We start from the raw sequence: 22,097 nt of genomic DNA on the forward strand, positions 1-22,097 counted from the left end.
CACGATCGGCAGTAGTTTGTATAAGAAGGAGTTTTTTGCTCTGCCAGACTCAAAATTCCAGTCTTATTTTCGAAATTCTCTGATTTTCCCTTGTAAGAAATTCCCCGAGTTTTCTCGGTTTTCCAGGTTTTCCTTGTGCGTACGAGCATCAATTTTCGAAGTAAAGTTCTCCATTGACTAGGTTTCCTTATTTTCGAGCCAAAAACTTTTGGTCTCAGGATCCATTCAAATGACCCTTTCTAGACTATCTGGACCGCAAAAAAGCAAAATCGACAACTCGTGCATCGCAGGACTAAAAACTGAGAAAGTAGGGCAAAAATACTAAGAAATCTTCTTGGTTCGCTTCTTCGTCTTCCAATCCACTGCGAAGACACTACAGGACAAGTCGATTGTCAAATGAAAACACCGATTAAATTCATCACTTCATAAAGTGTTGAAATATTACTTATCGAGAAAAGAAGTTTCTAAATTCGCAATTAAGAGGTCAGTTCTTTGAGAAGTTCAAACTCTAACCAGTCGAAACAAAGATCTGGTTAATGTGGTATAGAAATAATTTTTTCTAGATCGCCTTGCGCACTGAAATTCGGGCACACTTTATACGTGCAGTTTTTTAAATCGTAGTGTTATAAGGAAATACTGGGATGAACAAATTTTTAATATTATTATGATTGGAAAGCATGAAACGCGTGTGTATTTTCATTTTCATCTTATAACATTATTAGTTAAAAAGAGAAAAATTAGTATACAGAATCGTAGAAATGTTATCGGTATACATACGAATCTAACACATACCTATATTCAATCGATACGTTGAGTTAACGATATTTCATTCTACGAGGTATAGTATATCACAAAATCATATTTTCATCATGTACTTAGTCTGGAAGATTGTGAAATGAAGTATGTAGATAAAAACTCATCGATGGTTTTGATATACATCTTATAAACAAATCGTTTGACATGCTCACTTTCAACAATAGACACATGCCCTCTCATTTATTATCAATATTTATGCTTATGCCTGTGCTTCCTCGGCACCGGAGATGGCGGACTGCTTCCTCTGTGTTTGGAAGATGTCCTGGGGGGTGGTGGCGGCGACATGCTCGGTGATCTTACTCGCTTTTTTCTATCGCCACGCTCGCTGCCTGGAGATCGGCGGGACAGTCTTGACGAGGAAAATGACGGGGAAGGCGAACGCCGGATTCGCGGAGGCGACGGTGTCGCTGGTGCTGGTGCTTGTACCCTCTTCTTGTGCGGAGAGCGAGATCTACGCTTTCCGCGAGGCGACCTGCTTCTCGATCTAAAATTGAAAAATTCTCGAGCACTATATATATAAATTTTCATTCATTTAAGTACAAAATGTGTAGTTATTTCATAAAAATGCCGAATTTCAATAACAGTTTACGAATTTTTCTGTATAATTCGAATACCCCGATTTACTACCATTACTCAAAATAGTTTAAATCTCAAATACTTCGTTTTCTTTCCCCTGTTATAAAAGTACTTGGTCGAATGAAAGGTATGACCATCGGCATTCTTTTTGACAGAGAATTGAGAGTAATTATATAATTCTAGTGAATCGATTTCAAGTCACAAGGTGATTAACTTCGTACGATCGCCATATTTCAGAACTTGGAGAAACAGAAAATGTAGAAACCGCATATTTTGTCATAGGTATGTAAAATATGAATCTAAAATTCCGGGTTTGGTCGAACGATACGAGAAATTGGAATTATTCGAACTCGAATCGAATTACGTGAAAAATTGGGATTATTCGATTTGATTCAATTCGACCATAATTGGCACACGGCTAGTTTCTAGGCATCAAGTTATGGTGATAATTGATAATAGATGAAAAACTAGACTTATTCGCGCCACGAAAAATTTTGCTAATTAAACATTAACTACTGTCATTGTGGCTTGATCAGAATTTCGTTATATTTTCAAGTTTTGGGACATTGACCTGAGAAGTAAAAATTTCTTTACCTGTATCGGCTGCTGGATTTCGATGAAGGACTGGGAGAGCCGCGTCTTCTGTCTCTCTGATGGCTAGGTGATTCCGGTGTGGAACTTCGCCTCTTTTCTTTTCTACGCTCTTCATCCCTGTCCTCCGTCTTCATATCTTTCATTTCTCGTTCGCTCTGCAAATTGAAATTAACGAACGCTAGCTTGTTACCTTGTCAAACTAACTTAAAACCAATGATACTCTATCTATGTGATTAATTAAGTAATCTTTTTCAGATGCAGCAACATGAGAAAAAAAAACGAAACATCTGAAATATGACGACTAAATTTGATGCAGATAAAAATTGCTCACTTTTCGAATAAGTTTTTTTCTGTAGTGTTCGACCTGCGCTTGTATCGTCATTCCAGGTTTCAGAGATCTTCTGCCACTTTCCAGTTCATCCTGGTACTGCATAGTCTTCACTTCAATTTCTCTTAGCCTGTTCCGTCTTTCCTCGTTATAATCGCGCCCACTGGAACATAGTTATTTATTTGCATTATCTTTGCGGTTTTCTATACTTGAATAAGATATGCCATATATTTTCCATCGTGTTCGTTTCGCGAGTAATTTTATTCGGAAGATAAATTTTTTCTTTAATCAAAATGTTACCCTGAGTCCATGCTAGCGTCCTGAGAATTAGAATCATCGTTTTGTTCTAATTCTTCCCATTTGCTCGTCGTCATTGCTTGCGCTTCTACCTATAATGGCCGGAAAATCGAAGCACTTCATTAATCAGGATATATTAGCAATGATAGCAATATGCTTTTGTGAAATGTGAATCCGCACTGTCAAACATTGAAATTGACGAACCTGATCTGGATCCACAGTTTCCCATCTGGATGGTACAAAGCCTGCAGGCATGGATGCTTTGTTCTCATCATCTCTGGCTTTCGCGGAGATAGCATCTTCGTCCTCCATCGGTACTCCATCAATGTCCTCATCCACTGCATTAAAATAATGATTGGATTAAGCAGTTTTGGAACTGCATGCATATGCATGTAGTATTTTCATACAAAGATGATGAAAGCAAGAATTCATTAACAAGCGCATCATAAATAACGCGAACATTTCCGACAGGATGATTTTTCTGTATGAACGTTTAATCGACATTAGACTGTTGTTTTTATTCGCCAAATACAAAATCAAAAAAACTCTTGTTAGAAAACCATGTAAATATATTAATTTCAGTTATTCGTGAAAACCAACCATAAATAATTAAGAACAATAGATTTTTCATCAATTTTTAACACCATTGTAATGGCGTATTTTTGTTTTGTTGTTATCATAATATTACAACTTCTATATACAAGCGATTATTCATGTGTTTTGAAAAATCGAAAAACCAATTCACTATTCCAAGGATTAGGAGACATCAAAGGATGTTACCGATTTGACCTTGGTAATAAATAATTGAAGATTCGTAACAAATCACCAAAATATCAGTCAAATCGTAAATTTGTAAATAAAAACTTGGAATATCGCATTTCTGTTGTGAATTTACAAAAAAACGCATAATGCACACAGTATTTATTCAAACTTACTTGGCACTCCGTCAATATCATCGTAATTAGTAACTGGTTGAGGCGTGAGACCGTGCTTCAAGGCGCCTTTGAGAAGTGCAGCTCCGTCAAGCGGGACTCCATCTAAATCCTCACCAGGATCACCTTCCAAGTCTGATAATGGCGCTCCGTCAATATCCTCATCATTCTCTTGCTCGGGTTCATCGGCCTACCGAAAATAAATGATAAACGTTACTTTATATGATGATGTATGCTCATATCAATGCAGGAGTTTTTCATCTTCAGGAATTAATGCAGACTATGTTCCTTTATTGATTTTGGTGTTAGCTTCACTTCGCTTCATTAAAGTTTCAGAATTGAGCTGTAAGAATAGACGGCTGAAAAATTGGGTAAATTTTGGGAATTTTTACCTCGGCAACGAATTATTTAATTCGATCGGGATTTGTTTCATTCTCATATTATCTTTATGAGAAAGATTAATGGGAAGCATCGTTATTGACAATTAATCAATTCCCTCATCGACTTATTTTGGCTAAAATACCGTCGAAAATGGCTCAATCGAATTACTTCAAATTAGAAGATACTATTCTCGAATAGTCTTATCTTCTTTTCCAGGATCCGAGTTTGTCGTAAATTCTTTTTTCAACAAAATTGCGACCATTTGTAGTTGAAATTTGATTTTTCGTATAAATTATCGTATATTTATTTCGCTGGATAAGAAATATGACGACTAAAATGAAAATGGGATCGTTACAAAGAAGGTCGACTATCCAGAAATACTGTCCCCAAGTTGTCAAACGGAGTAATTGATTGTCTGGATATAAATTCCCATGTAATACCTCCTCAATCGTAGAAATATCACTTACCAAAATGTAAAAAATGAACTTACCATAACTAAACCCAGAAAGGCATTTTGCAACTTGACTAAAAAGTCTCGCGGGTAAACCGCCCACTCTTCCCACGCTCGAAACATCCTCATCACACGAACTTTGAATCCCTCAGCTTTGAGTCTGCTGTCTAGTTGCTTGTATGCTAGATGAATTTCGTTGAAAATATCGAGCAGCCTGACTTCAAATCTTGTCGAAAATACCAAAAAACGTTTTAAAATGTACGCTAGATGATTCTCAGGTACATAATTTCAGACGATTTATACTGAATACTCACGCTTTCCTGTATATCGTAGCATTTGTCACTTTGACACCACAGTTGTGAAGTATATCCGATATCAAATATAGTCTAGCAATTTTTTTGTTCACTGGTGTTTGAAGTATTGACAAGGACTCCATTATGCAGTCACATATTTCGTCCGCTGCTTCTGCGTGCTCAATGCAGAAAACCATCGTCTCAGCTACCTTTATTCGCTCCGGTAATATGTTGCGCAACAAATCCTCTAGGCGGTCTCTCTGGCTGCAGGCATGAAAGAAATCGTCAATCGACGTATTAACAAATTTATACAGCAATCTGGTTGACAGTGGAATACAAACTAGAATACACTGAATACCTGTTCGAAAGACTTCCTCTACGTGGTTCTTGTCTCTCCTCCATTTCAATCAATTCGTCCGGCATACCCTGAGTCCATGGATTTATTGGCGGTGGTCTCCAAACGCTGCCCCCTTTGAACATCCTGAAGTCGTCTACGTGCCATTCCTTCTGCGCGTCACCTTGCAATATTGAATACAATTTCCATCGGTAATAAGTATGTGCGGGAGAATAATTCTCGAACAGAAACCTGAAACAAGATGTGATTTTTTTTAAATAATTTCAGGGTATCTAACGTCAATGGCGTTTCTCTCTCCACAAAAAATTGATTTTTTCAAGTGGAAATAGTCAGACTTGCTCAAATTTCATTCGATTTTTCCTAATTTCAATTTCTAAAAATTTCAATGTGTATTCGTCAATCATAGTTGAAGGAAATATATCATGGTATGTGTATCATTTCCACAAAAGAAAATCGGATTTAGACTTTGGTTCAATTCGGGAATATGGATCGCATGGTGTAAGTTAGTTTCAATACCTGGTATTATTGGTGAAATTTAATTGTTTAAGTGAATGACTATTTTGCAGAACTTACCTGAACATCGGGTTATTCAATTCCCTATTCATGATCATGGCTTCAAACATCGGTCCTTCACGAATGACAAACTCGACCATTCTATGTATCAACATGACTAAGTTCCTACAATGAATAATGTTTATTAATAATTCCAATTGTTTGAGACATACTGTGAACGAACGAAGAGAGAAAAAAAAAAAAAGAAGAAGTAGAGCTGAAAAATGAAGAGAGCATCAAATTTGCGTACACTGAGTTTATAGCTACCAGTTTTTCCACATGTTTATACTTACAAATTCTTGAAAGGCAACTAAAATTGAGAAATACCTTTCGGTCGGGATAACCACTTTGACAACCGCATTCTGCAAAATCTGTCAAGCCCAGGATCACAGTGCAAGAGTGATAGATGGTTGACAGTGGAGCGTGCCACCCAAAATGCCAAAATGCGCCCCCAAGGACGAACGCCAACAAGTCAACACAACACAATTTTTAAACTTTTATTAGAGGGGCCAACATATTATTGTGGTAGTCAGTTTTGCACTTGATTGTGTCACATACTTATTAAGCACACATGTGTAATGCGAATCAGTCTCAGCATTTGATTTTTTTTTTTGTTTTATTTTTTTATTGTATTCATCAACGAAAAGTGAAAGTCTTTTGCCAGAAGTTGATCAAACTTCGAACCTTCGACCCATTTACACTCCCTACTTTTATGACTCGTCTAATTAGGGAGGCACTAGAGGCTTGACTTAAGGTTGTGGCTTTTTCTAGCTGAATATAGTGGCGTTACCTTTTCAATGTTTTCCTTCTCCTCTGGGTCTGCGCTCTGGATGTTGCGAATACGTGGTATCTGAGATTATGTTTCAAAAACATGATTATACTGGTTCTTAGCAAAGCCGGGCAATTTTCATTAAACAAATTTCACAAAAATCGTCACTTTTTTTCTATCATTCTTAGCTCCGTTTCACGAACTATCAGTCACCATACTCTAATGAAAATAAACATTTCAATTCAGAACACGAATTCATCTATAGTTGTTCTCTGCACAGGCTGCGAGAAGAGTGCTGTTTTAAGGGGGGATCGTACTCTGCGAATATTTCTTTACAGTCTCTCAGGGTTGCCAAGTCACCAATTTTTTATGGTAAAATTCCATGATCCGTTATGATGTGTCAATGATTTCTCAAAAACAAATCGATCGATTTACTTCAAATTTTGAGACAGTATCTTCGAATAGTTTATCTTCTTTGCTACAATCCCACTTTTATAAAATTATCATACAATTTTTTGAATAAACGAAAACGTCGTCAATTTCAATTTAAACTGGCCGCCGTTTTGTTTAGGATACAAGAAAAAAAAAACATTCAGGTCGTGACAAAGAGAATAAACTATCCAAGAATGCTGTCTCTAAATTAAAAGTAAATCAGTTGGGCCGTTCTTGACATATTGTAGACACTGGAAAACATGTCACCAGGCGAAATGGTTGACGTTACTCTTAGTAATAATTCTTCTTATCGATTGATTCTAATAAAACTAATATTTGAACAAAGCTCGATCTACATATTTTTGAACAAAATAAACCTCAATGGAATTGAATAATTGTTTGTCAAGATCAGAATTCCTAAATTTCATCCACTTTTTCAGATGTCTGATTGGCAATACCCCCACAACTTCTTTGGGTCGATTAAACATCATGTAATTTGATCAGCGACATTTAAGCATTTTGGTAACATTTTTTGGATGTCAGCTATATGCCGTACACTGTTTAAAACCATTCAGAGTTCAGGCTCACACTTATTGCATTGTAAAGATAGCTAATGCTAATCTGCTGTGCTGTTCCCGCGCCTTTCAAGTTTATTTCTGTCATCGCTCGGAAGTGAAGTTATAATCCCAATATGTTTTGAGTTTTTCTCAACAACAGCGATATTTCCTCAAGGTTGAACATTATATAAATGGCTTAGAGTAAGATCACCCCTTATAAATTTAAGTTCTTCACTTCCATAAGTTTATAACTAAAAGTCAACCACACCCGTTTCTTTTTATAACGCAAGTACACACGTATCGGTGATTTTCGCGCGATAGATTCGTGAAAATTAAAAGACTTGTCTCAAATATTTAATGTGAAAGGACGTGCAATTTTAGGTCCGTATATTATCGAGGAAAACAATGTTTTTTACGGTATTTCTTAGGTGGATTCGAATTTGGGTCCAGAATCAAAATGGCTGCTGTCAGACACACTTGAAATTTTATTTCGATTCTCAACTGATTTTCGGACCTCGTTGGTTATCAAACGTTATTTCACGCCAAACAAAATGATAGCAAGAGCTGCTGAAGTATAATTTCACTTACAATGCAATTTCAATAACCGAGAATTTATCCCGCGAAACTCACTTGTGAACATGTATTGCAAAAAAATACGAATACGGTGGCTTTTAATAATAGCATCAAATACAATTTACCTGCCTAAAATTTACCTGTACCTTGTATTACATGAATTTTTGCTCTTTTGTGATAATAATTTAGCTCCTAAAACCCCTTACATTGCACAGGAAATGAAGGGGACGAGTATGTTGCGGAAACTGATTATTATAGGATGCAAAAATATACATTTTTTTTTTTCGAATAGTGCAAGTTGTGAATTTTTTGAAAATTATGGTCAATGTTTATTTACTGCCTCAATATGAAAAACCACATTTTACACATGTTCGTCTATTAAGCTGGCACAACCAAATGAACACAATCACAAAAAACAAGTATAGTAATTTAGTGCTCTCTTTTTTCTAATTAGTTGCGCTATTGCAGATTTTGATTACACATACACATACTGTACACATTTCATTGAAAATAGTGGATGTGTTGATGTGATACTTGAGCTAGCTCAACCACTAAAATTTTACATTTTTATTTCATCTACGGTGGCCAAACTTAGTGCCCTTTTTTGGCTAATTTGTTGTTTTATTCCAATTTTATTGTGCCACCCAATTTTGTAAAAATTAATATTTTACTGAATTAACACAACTATATTCTTTTAATTTTGTTTTTACGTTTGCGGTTGCTCTTGCCTTCATGATTGTATTTGCACATGTGTTTGCGTTCGCTTTAGACCAGCAAATTTTTAGTGTTAATAGGGTCACGACAAGAATTTCAGCTGTAGAAGCAAGAGTTTGACCGCAGTGCAAAGTTTTCCCGTTGGCAATTATAGCCAAGTGGAGTTCACATGTAACAAATCCCGTTCGTTAACCGGTTGAGTGGTAATGAAGCATATATCAACAAAAAAAAGTCGTGCCAAAAATGGTGATGAAGCATATATCAACATTTTGCAATCATTCCAGCAGAAGACCCTAGAATTGCATGAAAATCGGTATACCGGGGTTTTTCAGACCGCTGAATCCGAATCTGTACTCAGAATTCACGTCCAGACCACAGGGGGCGCCCTATCAACACTCTAAAATGGCGGGAAAATGGAAGACAGTTTGTCCTTTTAGTCACACAGTATCGTTTACATACAATGGACGTGAGAATGGTTTCTCGAGGGTTCTCGGGCTCTGTAAATCTGCCTACTGTGTCAGAATTGACAACTCCCCAAATTCAAGATGGCGCAGCCAAGATGGCGGTCATCGAATTCCAAGAAAAACGAGATTTGCCATGAATTTTGTTACTCGGGGGATTTTGGGGTCGCTGAAACCGAATCCTGTGTCAGAATTGACAAATTCCTAAATCCAAGATGGCGGAGCTAAGATGGCGGACATGGAATGCCAAAAAAAAAACACAGACTTTGTCATGAAATTTATCACTCGGGGGTTTTTGGGGTCGCTGAATCCGAATCCGTTGTCAGAATTGGCCCCATAAAACCGGATAATGTCCCGTATTTTTTCTGCAAGAGCGACAGTAGTGAGGGTACGCCATCTGGAGGGCGTGAAAATAACCAGCTTCCTCGAAAACACCCGGGTAAAAAGACTGTTGAGAACAACTTCGTGTTTCGGTTTCGGTTCTGAAATTTCGTGTGCGCCTTTGTCGGGTGCTCCATCTTCAATCTGCCACCTTGGATTTGGGCTTTGATCAATTGTGACACCCGATTCGGTTTCAGCGACCGCGAAAACCCACCAAGTAACCAAATTCATGTCCAAATCTTTTTTTTTTTTTGTTTTGCATTCCATGTCCGCCATCTTGAATTTAGGAATTGGCCAATTCTGACACCGGATTCGGTTTCACAGACCCCAAAAACCCCCGAGTAATGAAATTCAGTTCAAAATCGTTTTTTTGGCATTCCATCTCCGCCATCTTGGCTCCGTCATCTTGGATTTAGGAATTGGTCAATTCTGACACTCGATTCGGTTTTAGCGACCCCAAAAACCCCCGAGTAATGAAATTCAGCCATTTATTCGCAAACCTGTGTCGTACCACTTTTGGAGCTGCTGCTCGTCAAAAGCCCTACCACTCAACCGGTTAAATTTGTGAAAATCTGGCTACTACAGCACATGTCTTGAAGTGGCTTTAATGACACTAAAATTGGCTGGGCCAACAAATTGAAGTATTAATATAGAGACAGCAAGAAAATTTTCTGCAACAGCTAGAATTTTGTAAGTTTAATTGTCGGGTTCGCTACATTGGAAAGCTCACTTCGCTACGCTTGTAAAACTTTTGTTATTTCAGTGTTCATTTTTGCTGTCTCTGTATCAATACTAAAATACGCTAATCCAGTGAATAATTTATTCCCGTACACGTTGGTAATCGCGTTTATATTTATGCGTAGTGTTTACGCATTTTTTTTTGCTTAGTGAGTGTAGCGCAGTTCCTTTTACATGATAATCTTCGATTATGTGTGGTTACTTTCTTTCCCAAAGCATTAGTGTCATTCGAAGTAGTATTCTTGTGCAAAAAAGTAAGTACTGAAATTACTGAAAAGACTAATGAACTTAATATTCATACAATCCTAAAAGATTTGAGAAGAAAAACCGAAAAGTACGGTTGTGCCAAGTTTAGTCTTTAGTCAGCAAGATAGTGATTTTTTCAAATATGGATGGTACAACGAAATTGAAAGTAAGGCAACAACTTAGCAACAAGAAGAGCATTCAATTATACCACCCTGGTTCAGCTTAACAAAAAATTCGAGTAGTTGTGTTAGCTTGAGTATTAAATCAGCACAACTGCAATTTTCAAAAGAATATATGCAGTAACAAAATATCACTAAAATTCCATACTTATTTAGTTGTGTCATCTTAACAGCTGTGCGGAAAATGTGGTTTTTGACATTGAGGCAGCAAACATCAATCGCGAATTTTTGGAATCGTCAAAATTCGGAGTATGCAAGAAAAAAAAGGGCATTTACATCTTGTACTAATCAGTTTCCGTGACACACAGTTGACAAATGGAATGTAAAAAACCTCTACACAAATATCGAAGGTTTCAAGTTGATCCTTGTAAACAATTTATCTTAGAAAAAGGCGAAGAAGTGATTTGAAATTCATGGTTTCAAAGGATCAACGATCAGAGTTTCTAGCAGACTTGATCGACACAAAATTTTCTAGATCTTAAACCGAAATCGTGTCTCTCTCAATTATTCAGCACCTTCTATTATGAGTATCGAGAAATTGAAAACACAGCGAGGGTGGTAAGTCGAACACAAAAATGAATGAAACAAAGCAATTATCGGTATAATTGGGCGTTTTATTATGCACGCTTCTTCGAGCTGTTTGATTTGTGTGTACCTTGTGTCTGTCGCGGCGGTGTGGCTGTGCATTGAACGGAAGGCCAGACGGAGGCGGAGGCTGTGTTATCTCCATCAGAGCTGGCGGAATGTATATCGGGTATGGAGGGATGGGCACGCTTTTACCCCAACCCAGTTTCATTTCATATTGCATTATATCACGTCCTGAAATTTGGAAACAGTAGTTTTTCATTAGAGTTCAAAACATGGTTCAAAAAAAGAATTCCACCATTAAATTTTCGCAAATGAGAGATTGCTGGGGGGAAATCGTGACGAAAACAACACTTGCTTTATCAATTTTAAAATTAATAAAAAGGATGCAGTCAGAGAACTTTTCCTACAAGATGTACATTAGGGTGGTCTTTATTCAGAGTGTCGACGTATTTTTGCCAGACCATCCTCCAAATCAACTTCAAATAATTCGAAAACAATCGCCTAATTTTTTCAGATTTTTACATCGAATCTAAGATAGTCTGCATTGTGATCGAAGTTTCTTATGGAAATTAAGGCCGTCCTCTAGTTTCTCGGGTCGAAAAAATCGATTTTTTTTTTTTTTTTCATAAATCACATCTACAACATGTGTAGAAAATGTGTGCCAAAGGATTTTTCAATATTCGAAGTGGTTCACAAGTTACGGCCCTGGAACGGAGCAGGAGCGCGCGCCGGGCTGCTCCAAAAGCCGAGCGGCGCTGACCATTGTATTGATATCCCTAAATCTAACTGCTACCTGAACCTTTTGTGTATTAGGCCCGAGTAAAGGGGAGCCGAGACCGTTGACAGACGCTTTCGAATATTGACTAAGACGCCGTGAAGTTTTAGTTCAGTTTTGCTGTGGCAGTTGCGAAGCGTACTATATTTTCTCTTGCGAGTCGCACGTAGCTGATTTTTTCGATCGACCTAAAAAGCGAAAATTCGCAGGCAACCGACACACTTTTGAACAAGACAAGTCGTTTACATCGGCGTCAGCGACGAAACTTCGTCAAAATAAAAATTTTGAAGTGAACGTTGAACAGACTGTTTTGTATTGTATTTTGAATTTTGTGAGTGTGTTTTCAACCATTCCTTCGGCTGTTATTTGTAAAGAGTGCAAAAGTACGGTGACTTTCCATCAACGTGATATACGAGGATTGGGCTTTAAAATTTCTATGGCGTGCAAGTGTGAGAAAGAAAAAGAAATAGATTCATGCCCAAAAATCTGGACTTTTGCTCCGAAGCACCTCCATTCTGGGCCAAAAGTGGTTGAAATCGCCACGTTTCTCGCTGTCACAATCTTCAACGAAGGATTCGAAGCTATCCTGAAGACCTTGGAAACCATGGGAGTGAAAATCGGCCCACAAGCTAAAGGATATGTTCAACAGCGTGATAGCTCTCGGATCGACCGTTCAGAAAGGCGCACGAGCGATGTTGTAGAACAGGCCCGAATCGCGAAAAGAGAAGACAGAGCAGCTCTGCGTGACTTCCAAGAAAAAGAGGAAGGCCTATTGTATGGTCCAGGCATAGCAGATTGACGGTGAGATGGAATTTTTAGTATAAATCACATGCGCGAACTTTCAAACGCGTTTTTCTCGAAACACCATTTTTCGAAACGGTAACCACGATATTTCAGAAACTATTGCACCGATCGTGTTCAAATTTATACAGCATCTTTAATATGTTATAAGCCAGCGATTGAACTAGGATTATCATGATTGCTTCGATAGTTTTTTTCGTACGAGCGAAAAACTTAAGAAAAAATGAGTAAAAAATAGAATGTAATTTTCAAAAGTGTATAAAAAAGTCAATTTTTGTAATTTAGAATTCACTCTAGTTCAATCGCTAGTCTTGAATATGAAGATTAAAATGCCGTTTAGTTTTTTGATTTCAGATAAGCAGAACAGCCACAATCTTGGTTACCGTCAAGCACCTCTTTTACTTGATGTCTTCCTGTCGGCCACTATAACCGCTATTCTATTATATATTTTGACTTCAAAAAATTTGTAAAGCTTATTCAAATGTTAATAAAGATTATGCAAAAATAATGAGATTGATTATTTCGATGCTTTGCCCGTAAAAAAATTATTGAAAAAGCCATAAAAAAACAGCCGAGAAACTAGAGGACGGCCTTAACATGGATAAAACTTTTTTTCTCAGTATATATTTTATTGCAAGAGTAATAATGTTCCAAATGATCTTTAACTGCGAGGTTTTGGTGAGAACTAGTGCTACTATCTGGGAAAAAATACACATCATCGTACGAGGCAATCTAGACGAATTGCACAACCTCGAAACCTGACTTCTTTTTTATTTAGAGGAAGTGCAATTCGTCTAGATTGCCTCGTACGATGATGTGTATTTTTTTTTCATATAGCATCACTAATGCCGACGAAAACCTCGCAGTTACAAATTTTTTGAAACATTATTACTTTCATGATAAAATATATAGTGCGAAAAAAAGTTCTTCCGATGTCACTTCCATAAGAAACTTCGATCACAATGCGGGCTATCTCAGACTTGCTGTAAGAATCTGAAAAAAACTTGGCGACTCTTTTTAAATGATTTGAAATTGATTTCGGTGATGGGGTGGTAAAAATTCATCAACACCCTAAACAAGGACCACCCTAATGTACATTAGAGTAGTATGTGCGGCGAAAAAAATGTTAATCTTCTGTGATGAAAGTTTCAATGCAAGAAGAAACCTTTCGCAAAAGATTTTCTGTACACTGTTGGACAAAGTTTGTTGCTAGTGGGAAGTGAGAGACTTACCGTTTAGATTTTTTAATGCTCGTTCGCCATCCTTGCGACTCATGAATGCAACGAAACCGCAATTCCTTTGTCTGGCTTTTTCTTCATCGCTGCGAGGCCACATGATTTTTATACTGGCCAGCGGTCCATATTTGCCAAATATTTCCATTAACTGCTGTTCTGTGATCTGTCAGAGAGTGAATGTCAATTTTGAGGGACACAGATGGAAATTAATTGATACACAAAGTACTGTGAAAAGCTTAAAGAGGGCGAATGCATACCTTTGGATTCAAATTACCAAGGTACAAGTTTGTCGTGTTTGGATCTCCGTTGTCAAAGGAACCATCTGTAAAGCCAAATTGATGTGTTTGAAAATCCTTTTAATTATTTTTCAATGAAGAGTAATTCCGTTCTAGAATTCCCATCACAGCCACAAGGCGATCACGGTCGTTTCTTAATATTCAAAAAACGTTGCTCAAATCAAGAAGACATGAAGCGGTGCATTTTAGAAATATTTGTTTCTGAAATAACGACGTTTTATAATATATTGTACCTTACATTTACTGTTACCTTACATTATTCTCCATAAATTCAATGATACTATGGCTAATTATCTCTTTCCATATGTTTGCAATGTGCGTTAAATCGAAAACTTTTTTGAAGATATCCAAAAGAAATTTATTAGATTTTGCTAATCAAACAATTTCGTTAGTTTCGATGTTGGCATTTTGAGATAAATCTGTATTATACAAACATAGATTAGTATTGGCTCAGTAAAAATTGTGGAACAGATAATGAAATGTAATCGCTGGCAATCAAATATTGAGCGTTTTAAACAGAATTTGAAATATTCGAAATTTAGTCTCTTCAATTTATTCCAAACGATTTTTTTGACAAGATTTGGTATAAAAATATAGCTGATGAATCAAGGTCAAGATATTTCAATCACTACGCTGTAGATACAAATGTTTTCCTGTTAGTAAAAGTTTGTAGTTGACACACAAAACATTTTTGAATTTAGGGAAAAATAATTAAATTTTGAGTGTTTCTATCAAGAGCAACGTTTCTTCAATTCACAAAAAAATTGACAATGAACTCCATGGGTGAATTCTGTGTAAAGTACGAAGAAAATTACTCTGAAAGTGCGGACAAATAAATTGTAGGATGGGATTGGGAATTACCCGAGTAGATCAGGGCTAGGAGACTAGGATCGTCTATGAAGTTACGCAGATTAGCCTTTCGCGGGTCTGGATAGAAGCACGTACCTAGCAAAATTGCAATTCGACTCAATGAGACTACCAGGAACGAATAATTTGAAGTTGAAACCATAGACTGTTCAATAACTATGACTAAAGTGTGAATTTGGGCTATAATAATTCAATGAAGAAATCGAACTTTGGATTGACTAGGATTTTGAGAGATGGATTGAGAATAAAAAAAAAATTTAAGTAATGGTTAAATATCTACCACCTTCGACGCATTTGAGAGCGGCGAGCATCGGGTCCTCAGTTTGGGCTGAAATTACTGTTTTCACTACTCCCTTGTACTTGTGTCTTTCCTCCCGCTCTTCCTGTATCATTTTAAGTTCTTCCTTGAAAAGCTCCAGGTTGCTTTTCTTCTTTTCACCCTCCTTCTTCTTTTTACCCAATCTGTCGAGTTTCCTCTCATTGCTACCAAGCAGTCGTGCGTATTCCTGTGCTTGCTCAGCCGAGGATTTGTTGTCCACGAGCTCAGAGATTTTTGACTGTGGTTTGTAAAGTTTACCCTTCTCCCTTGTGTCCTCCTCTGAGTAAACGAGATTTCAAAAATAATTTTACAATAAGATTTGGCACAATTTGGTTTCAACGAATTTTGAGATATGTGTAAAAGATTACGTCCTAAGTCTGAGAAATTACGAACACAAGGTAACAGATAACAATAACGTATAAAATTCCAGGACAGTTCCAAAATTATAATAAAATAATTAGCAAACAGGAATCATCGATGTAATTCGAGACTTCTTTTGCTTAGGAATTGTGTTAATGTTTTTAGGAGTGTTTATTAAATTTAATTCAAACTACCTGTGAAAAACTCTCTATGCAAATAGTTCGAACATACCGGTGCTTCAAAAATTTAATTCTAATTATTCAATACAATTTTGTTCCAAAGGTATACATGACAGCAAGAATAATTGAAAATTGATGACATCGTATCATAAGGTGCAATTTTTTTTACATTGAATTCTCAGACTTTGATTGAAGCTGCATTTTCAGCGTTATAAGATTAATTTTCAAATTTGAATAACTAAAGCTTACGTCGTTTTCCGGCATCGTAAGTTCCGGCCTTCACCCAGATTTTATTACTTGTTTTGTTAGGAGTTTCTTGAAATGTTGCGACAAACTCTTCAAAAGCCTAAGGTAAGAAAAATTGTTAACTTTTTCTCGAGCTAGAAATACTTTTAAAAATAGGTAAATTCTGAGATAGTGACTCCGCTGATGTTAGCACTAGTTACTAGCCACACGAATCTCGCAAAAAAATAAAATGAATTTGGTCACTATTAGAATAAATCAGAAATTAGGAAAAGTGAAAAACCATCTAAACAATCTCCAGCAATATTTTTTGCCCACTAATCTTGGTGTACACAAATGAAAAAATATCGCTATTATGTAATAGAAATGATTTTATGTAAATTTGGAAAACACTAGTAAGGATATCGACAATTTGAGGTGGTGTAATTACAATATTTGAAATTATTAAACTATGGTGTTTTTCATTCTATTCTAATGTTTCTTGGCTTATTTTGTTCACTATAGAGATCACAAGAGGTAGCCTGACAAATGTTTAGCAAATAGTTCTCAAAAAAAAATGACCATAGATTTTTGCAAATACGGTACAATAATCTTTGGAAAACTTTTATGCAAAAAATAAGTCTAAGAACATTAAAATCGAATTAAAAACACCAAAACTCAAGTATTTTAAATTCTGAAATTGTTGATATCGTACATGTGACTTGAATTTACTCGGATCCATTTCCAACACTCAGTAAAGATATTATGTCATTCAAATTCACCACCATTGACGCAAATAATATGGCTGAAAATTGTTTGTACAGTTTTTTTCTATTCTCTTAGCTTTTGTTTTATACAGCACGTCTACTTCATTCTTTAATCATCACAAAAGTTTTCAGTAATAATGATATTCTTTTTCTACAATAATACTACAATTTAAAGTGGCGTTGCTTCAGAGTTGCTAACGCATGTGATCATCGATGTTAAAATCGTAAAATTTAGTGACATTGCAATGCCTTGTGTTTATAGGCGACTCTAGCAGAGTCCCTCTTCCATGCGAAAGACAGCATTGAATTTCTTTATCCGTTTGTGAGACTTTATCTACCTGAGCCGCTGCCTGCTCTTGTTCCTTTTTTCGTTGTTCTTCGAGTTCTTTTTTGCTGAGAGGCCGCTTTCCCATCGTGCCTATGGAGAACGCTTTCAACTTCTGTTCAGCAATTTGCTGCAACGTTAAAATCGCAAGGGCTGAATGTACGTGTTGTGCCGATATAATTCACTGTCAAATTTAAAACAATTAGGTGGGCGTACCTTCATCATTGCCTTGTCCGCCATCTCGTCTGTTTTTGTGATGTAGACTGATGTGGAAGTATGAATATAAGGGCTATACAATCGGGTAATCCGACGCGATAAGCTTAACCTAAAAATTCATCTTTCGCGACGCGATATTTGCGGGCAGGGACGAAAATCGATGGAAGTGTCTCAACTGCATAAATTCTCGCCGAACGAAATAGACAAATAATTCCGCACGGACTTTATAATGTTACATTACATTTGTCAGTCACTGAGTAAACTTTATTCAGCAGTTTTCGCAGACACACAACGATTCGAAAAACCCGAAGCATCGAATGCAAAAAGGTTTTATGTCATGGTTTATGCAAAGAGAATTAGATAGAGTGAACGCTGAGCCCCCTGACACATGCTGCTAACAGTGGTTCGCAAAATGTCCCTCGATTCTGCCGCCAATTTCCACCACTAGTGGCGCTAGTAGTTGTCTGTCAAGCTTGCGCGCGGTCAGCGAGGGCAGCGACGTGTCTAAAGTCTACTAGCACCACGTGGAAGAACTAAAAAACGGGAACAAAACGCGTACAATTTTTTAGTATACGAGCAGTGGTGAGTGTCAGGGGGCTGCCATAAGGCCGCAATGTAATTTTGTGTTGACAATGATGTTCACGGCGTTCAGCGCCTCTTTCAATTCAGCCTTTTAAACGGCCAATCCTTAGCGCCAATTTCAAACTCACAATCAGACACGGTGAATTGAGAGGAGTGTGCGTTGGAAGATGATGCCAAAATATTTCATTATTGAAAAATTAATTTTTATTCCAAATAGGCAAGAAATATTTTTATGGTATTCAGCACACCGTTACCAGATATTATAATAATATTACGGTATCCAATCTTAGATGTAATTATTATTAATCAAATATCACAATGTCAATTATTATGTATTGATCGATAATTAATGTCAACTTAAATTTATTATGTACAATTAGTTGGATTGATACCAGTAGCAGAATCAAACATGCTTACTTAGTAGCTAAGGTTTGATTTGATTTTTGTACGTTCTGATGTGTAACTACTGGGTTTCTTGGGTCATTGATAATATTTACAATTACTTTTCCGTCCTCACCTGAGATCACTATCTGAGATACATTATTGGAATGAATATTGATTGTCTGTGTTTGAGCGGGTGATACTCTGTTCTGTTCTGCTATTTTTAGCAAACCCGACCCTGTATGTTTATTTGTAATTCGAAATTCCACATTGACACATGAAATTACGAAAAATATATCGATCAAGGTATAGAAACCAATATTTATATACCTTCAACAGATTTCTGGCTGTGTGATTTTAGGGACTATTTTGCCTCAGGAAGCTTACGAATGGTTAGTACAGCATTTCATACTAACAACGGCCTTGGGAATTTCTTTATAATCAGGTTATTGTCAAAATGGTCTGTACAAATTCGAATATGACAAAAATCATTGTTTTGTTCAACGAATTTCAACCATTTATCACTCCTGTAAACAAAAGATGTATACAACTTGTAGATAGCGTGCACTGATATTTATACTATAGTAATTGAATACGTGAAGCAAATAACGATTCTTAACTTTGAGAATAAATATATAATTATGAATTAGCTACATCATTTATTTTTACTTTTAACACAGAAATGGTGATGCAGGGTGTCCCAGCTCCAAGTGACCAAACTAACAGGGGTTATAGAAAATATCAAACTGAGTAAATACACTCAAAGAATACGTAGTCTCCGAAGTCGCGTTCGCGAGATACGACCGGTTAAAAAAGTCCCGCTAAGCGCCGGCATGTAGGCAACCGAGTATACAGCAGGCAGTGATTAGTGGTCTTGTTGATCGCTCGAAACGCACATTGAATTTGCGCCAAATACAATAACGAAGCTGCGTGATGAAAATGGAGAACGTTTTCGAGTTTAAGAATTCCCTACAACAGTGTTTTCGATATCAAATTTTATTATCCACATTTGGCGCTTGATACCAAGTGCAACATTCTCCAAGAATTCCGGTAGGACTTCTTTCAGACGAATTAGGTACATTCGGTCATTCAAGCGTGACGGTAAGAAACAAACTCCAATTAGCTGGTTGTCAAGAATCCCTGCCTACGCGTTTACGCCGAATTTTACCTGATGTGCATGTTTGAAAGTAGCATGAGGGTTCACTTGAATCCAGACATGACTGTTACGTGAATTAAACATCCCCTCTCGCGTAAATGAGAACTCATCAGAGAACAACTTTGTTGAGGAACTCTGGGTCATTCGCGTCGCGTTCCAACAACCACCAACACAAATCGACCCGAGCAGATTAATCCTCAGGAAAGAGACCATGAACTTTCTGCCGTTGGAATGGATTTTTCCCATCGTCGTGCAAAACTCGAAAAATCTTTGAACGGCTGATGTCAAGTGAAGATGCAGCCGCACGGAAACTCGTTGACCGGTTGTTTTCGAAATGCTGCAGCTCTTTTCCCTTGGTTTACGCGAGGCCTAATGATAATAAATAATTCGAAAAATGTTTCGTATTTAAACTGTTTGACAGATTTGGAAAATGACCTGAAACATATCTAAAACGAACCTGTCTCACGGAACCTCCGATGCACTGCTGTAAACGTACGGTAGTGCGGAAGTACTCGATCAGGAAAGCGGTGCTCATAAATCCGTTGGGCTAACAGCGAATTTCTTTCTGCAGCTCCGTATGCAAGTTGCATGTCAGCTTGTTTATTGAACGTCAATCGCGGCATGCTAGTCAACAAAAAAAGAAGCAATATACCACTCAGAATACTAAACGAGAACGATGCAAAACCGAATGAGACCGATTATACAGTTCAACGTGAATGAATGATAAGGCTATTTCCATCGCACGTCCTCGTTGTTGTGTTTGGGGGAAATTCAATGTCAAGAGTGTTTTCGTTTGAAATTCGTGAATTTGAAACCATTTTGTTTTGCATCAATAGTCAAGCACGCAATGAGTGCGCATCAACAAGACCGCTAACCAGTGGCTGCTGTATGCTCGGTTGCCTACATGCCGGCGCTTAGCGGGACTTCTTTAACCGGTCGTATCTCGCCAACGCGACTTCGGAGACGACATGTTTTTTGGGTTAATTTACTCAGTTTGATCTTCTCTATAACCCCTATCAGTTTGGTCACGTGGAGCTAGGACACTCTAGGATAATCTTCGAGGGTTCATTAGACGTTAAGACGGCTACGGAATATTGCTTCGTTTCAGCAAAGAACTAACGTTTCAGTATCCTTTGGTAATCGGAAGCTGGAGTGTCGTTTATCGTGATTCGAAATTCTTTGGCATCCTTTAACATTGCACATCAAGACCATTTTCAAATTTTGGTACTCATGAACAGGATTATTTTCCGGCCCGTTTGGGCATTCAAATTATAAAGCTGGGTTCACTATATTTTATGACTTTTGATCAGTTACTGCTCCACCGCTCAATGCCGCCGCACGTATGTAAACCCAGCTTTATAGAGATGGTCTGCGAGCTCTGTGCATCGAGCTGAAGCCTTGACAAGAGAGAGAAAAAAATAGCTACTGGCGGTACCTGTACGCCCTCTCATTCTATTCAGTGACTTGGCGGGGGAATCACATAGATAGGTATGGAGGAGACAAATCTCCCCCATATTTCACTAACAGAAAGTGAGGTCCCATTTTTCGGGAGAAGAGGTGGCGATTTTAACAGTGTGGAACCGATATTTCCCGGCTAGCGGAAACATTCGAATCGATTTAATTTGCAATACAGAACTTGCTTACAGAAAATTTACAGAAGAAGGTAGTATATAGAACGCAACTGTATTACGTATGATCTTATAATTCAACAAATATATCGACTTTTATTTACCCATTTTTCCGGTGATTGTAAAAAAAAGTTTCCTTCTACGAAACATGCAACTTCATCCATGAATATCGTAAAATTTATTATACTTTTTGTAACATGCAACCGGTATCAACGTGAACTAGGAGCTAGCTGTAATGTGGATTTCCTTTTTTTGGTGAGACTCTGTGGGTTGTAGCTCAAGAGCCAATGAAAATAAATTTGTGTTCATTAGAAAAATTAATATAATTTACTGTCGACAAATAAAAACATACTTATATAAAATATACTTGTGACAAAAGTATAAGTTATTTAAGTTCGCAATATGCTTTACTTTATATTTATATGCTAAGGTGAGTCTAGATTGCTTTCGTAAAGGCTTAGCTTTTTCATTTGATATGAGCATCGGGCAATCACGAACCTTTTAAACACTGTAATTATTTTATCAACAAAAAGTTTCATTCATCAACACTGCATATAATATCACCCAACTACGATGCAACGTTCTTTAGTGGGGTCATGCTGCCCCGAGATAGGTACAGTACGCGTAAGTGTAACAACTATAGTCAACTGAAAGTAAACAGTTCCGCACTGTTAACAGCACCACCTATACTCTGGCTCCGTTTTTGTTCCTACAGTTTTGTCTCCTCCTACCTCTCCTACTTCATGAGTATGGGCTTATACAAGTATACAGCTTA

At 37.2% G+C, this 22,097-nt stretch overlaps 1 protein-coding gene across 2 annotated transcripts; it reads right to left on the minus strand.

Annotated features, from left to right (window-relative positions):
- Positions 1-657: 657 nt before the first annotated feature.
- Positions 658-17,898, minus strand: LOC107227996 (U2 snRNP-associated SURP motif-containing protein). Of its 2 annotated transcripts, none has more exons than XM_015669336.2 (19): positions 17,576-17,898; positions 17,373-17,489; positions 16,295-16,391; positions 15,471-15,785; positions 14,282-14,346; positions 14,022-14,187; positions 11,281-11,444; positions 6,366-6,425; positions 5,903-5,946; positions 5,597-5,701; positions 5,027-5,254; positions 4,690-4,932; positions 4,415-4,601; positions 3,547-3,733; positions 2,816-2,949; positions 2,615-2,703; positions 2,318-2,477; positions 1,987-2,141; positions 658-1,300 (listed from the first exon to the last, which is right to left on the minus strand). In XM_015669336.2, exons 1-19 carry the CDS (start codon positions 17,597-17,599, stop codon positions 1,003-1,005), a joined length of 2,838 nt encoding a protein of 945 aa, XP_015524822.1. In that variant the 5' UTR covers positions 17,600-17,898; the 3' UTR covers positions 658-1,002. The 2 variants fall into 2 exon arrangements, with proteins under 2 accessions (XP_015524822.1, XP_015524821.1); XM_015669335.2 differs by having other exon boundaries at positions 15,468-15,785.
- Positions 17,899-22,097: the final 4,199 nt, after the last annotated feature.

The sequence above is a fragment of the Neodiprion lecontei genome, chromosome 5, assembly GCF_021901455.1.
Source record: "Neodiprion lecontei isolate iyNeoLeco1 chromosome 5, iyNeoLeco1.1, whole genome shotgun sequence".
NCBI classification, from domain to species: domain Eukaryota; kingdom Metazoa; phylum Arthropoda; class Insecta; order Hymenoptera; family Diprionidae; genus Neodiprion; species Neodiprion lecontei.

What these genes read in the sequence shown, in the direction of transcription:
- LOC107227996 (XM_015669335.2), bottom strand. Translation starts at nt 17,599, where the DNA reads ATGGCGGACAAGGCAATGATGAAG. An exon ending in TTGAATAACCCGATGTTCAG is followed by an intron (nt 5,255 to 5,596) that starts GTAAGTTCTGCA and finishes ATCTTGTTTCAG; the next exon opens with GTTTCTGTTCGAGAATTATT. An exon ending in TGATATTGACGGAGTGCCAA is followed by an intron (nt 2,950 to 3,546) that starts GTAAGTTTGAAT and finishes ATTTTAATGCAG; the next exon opens with TGGATGAGGACATTGATGGA.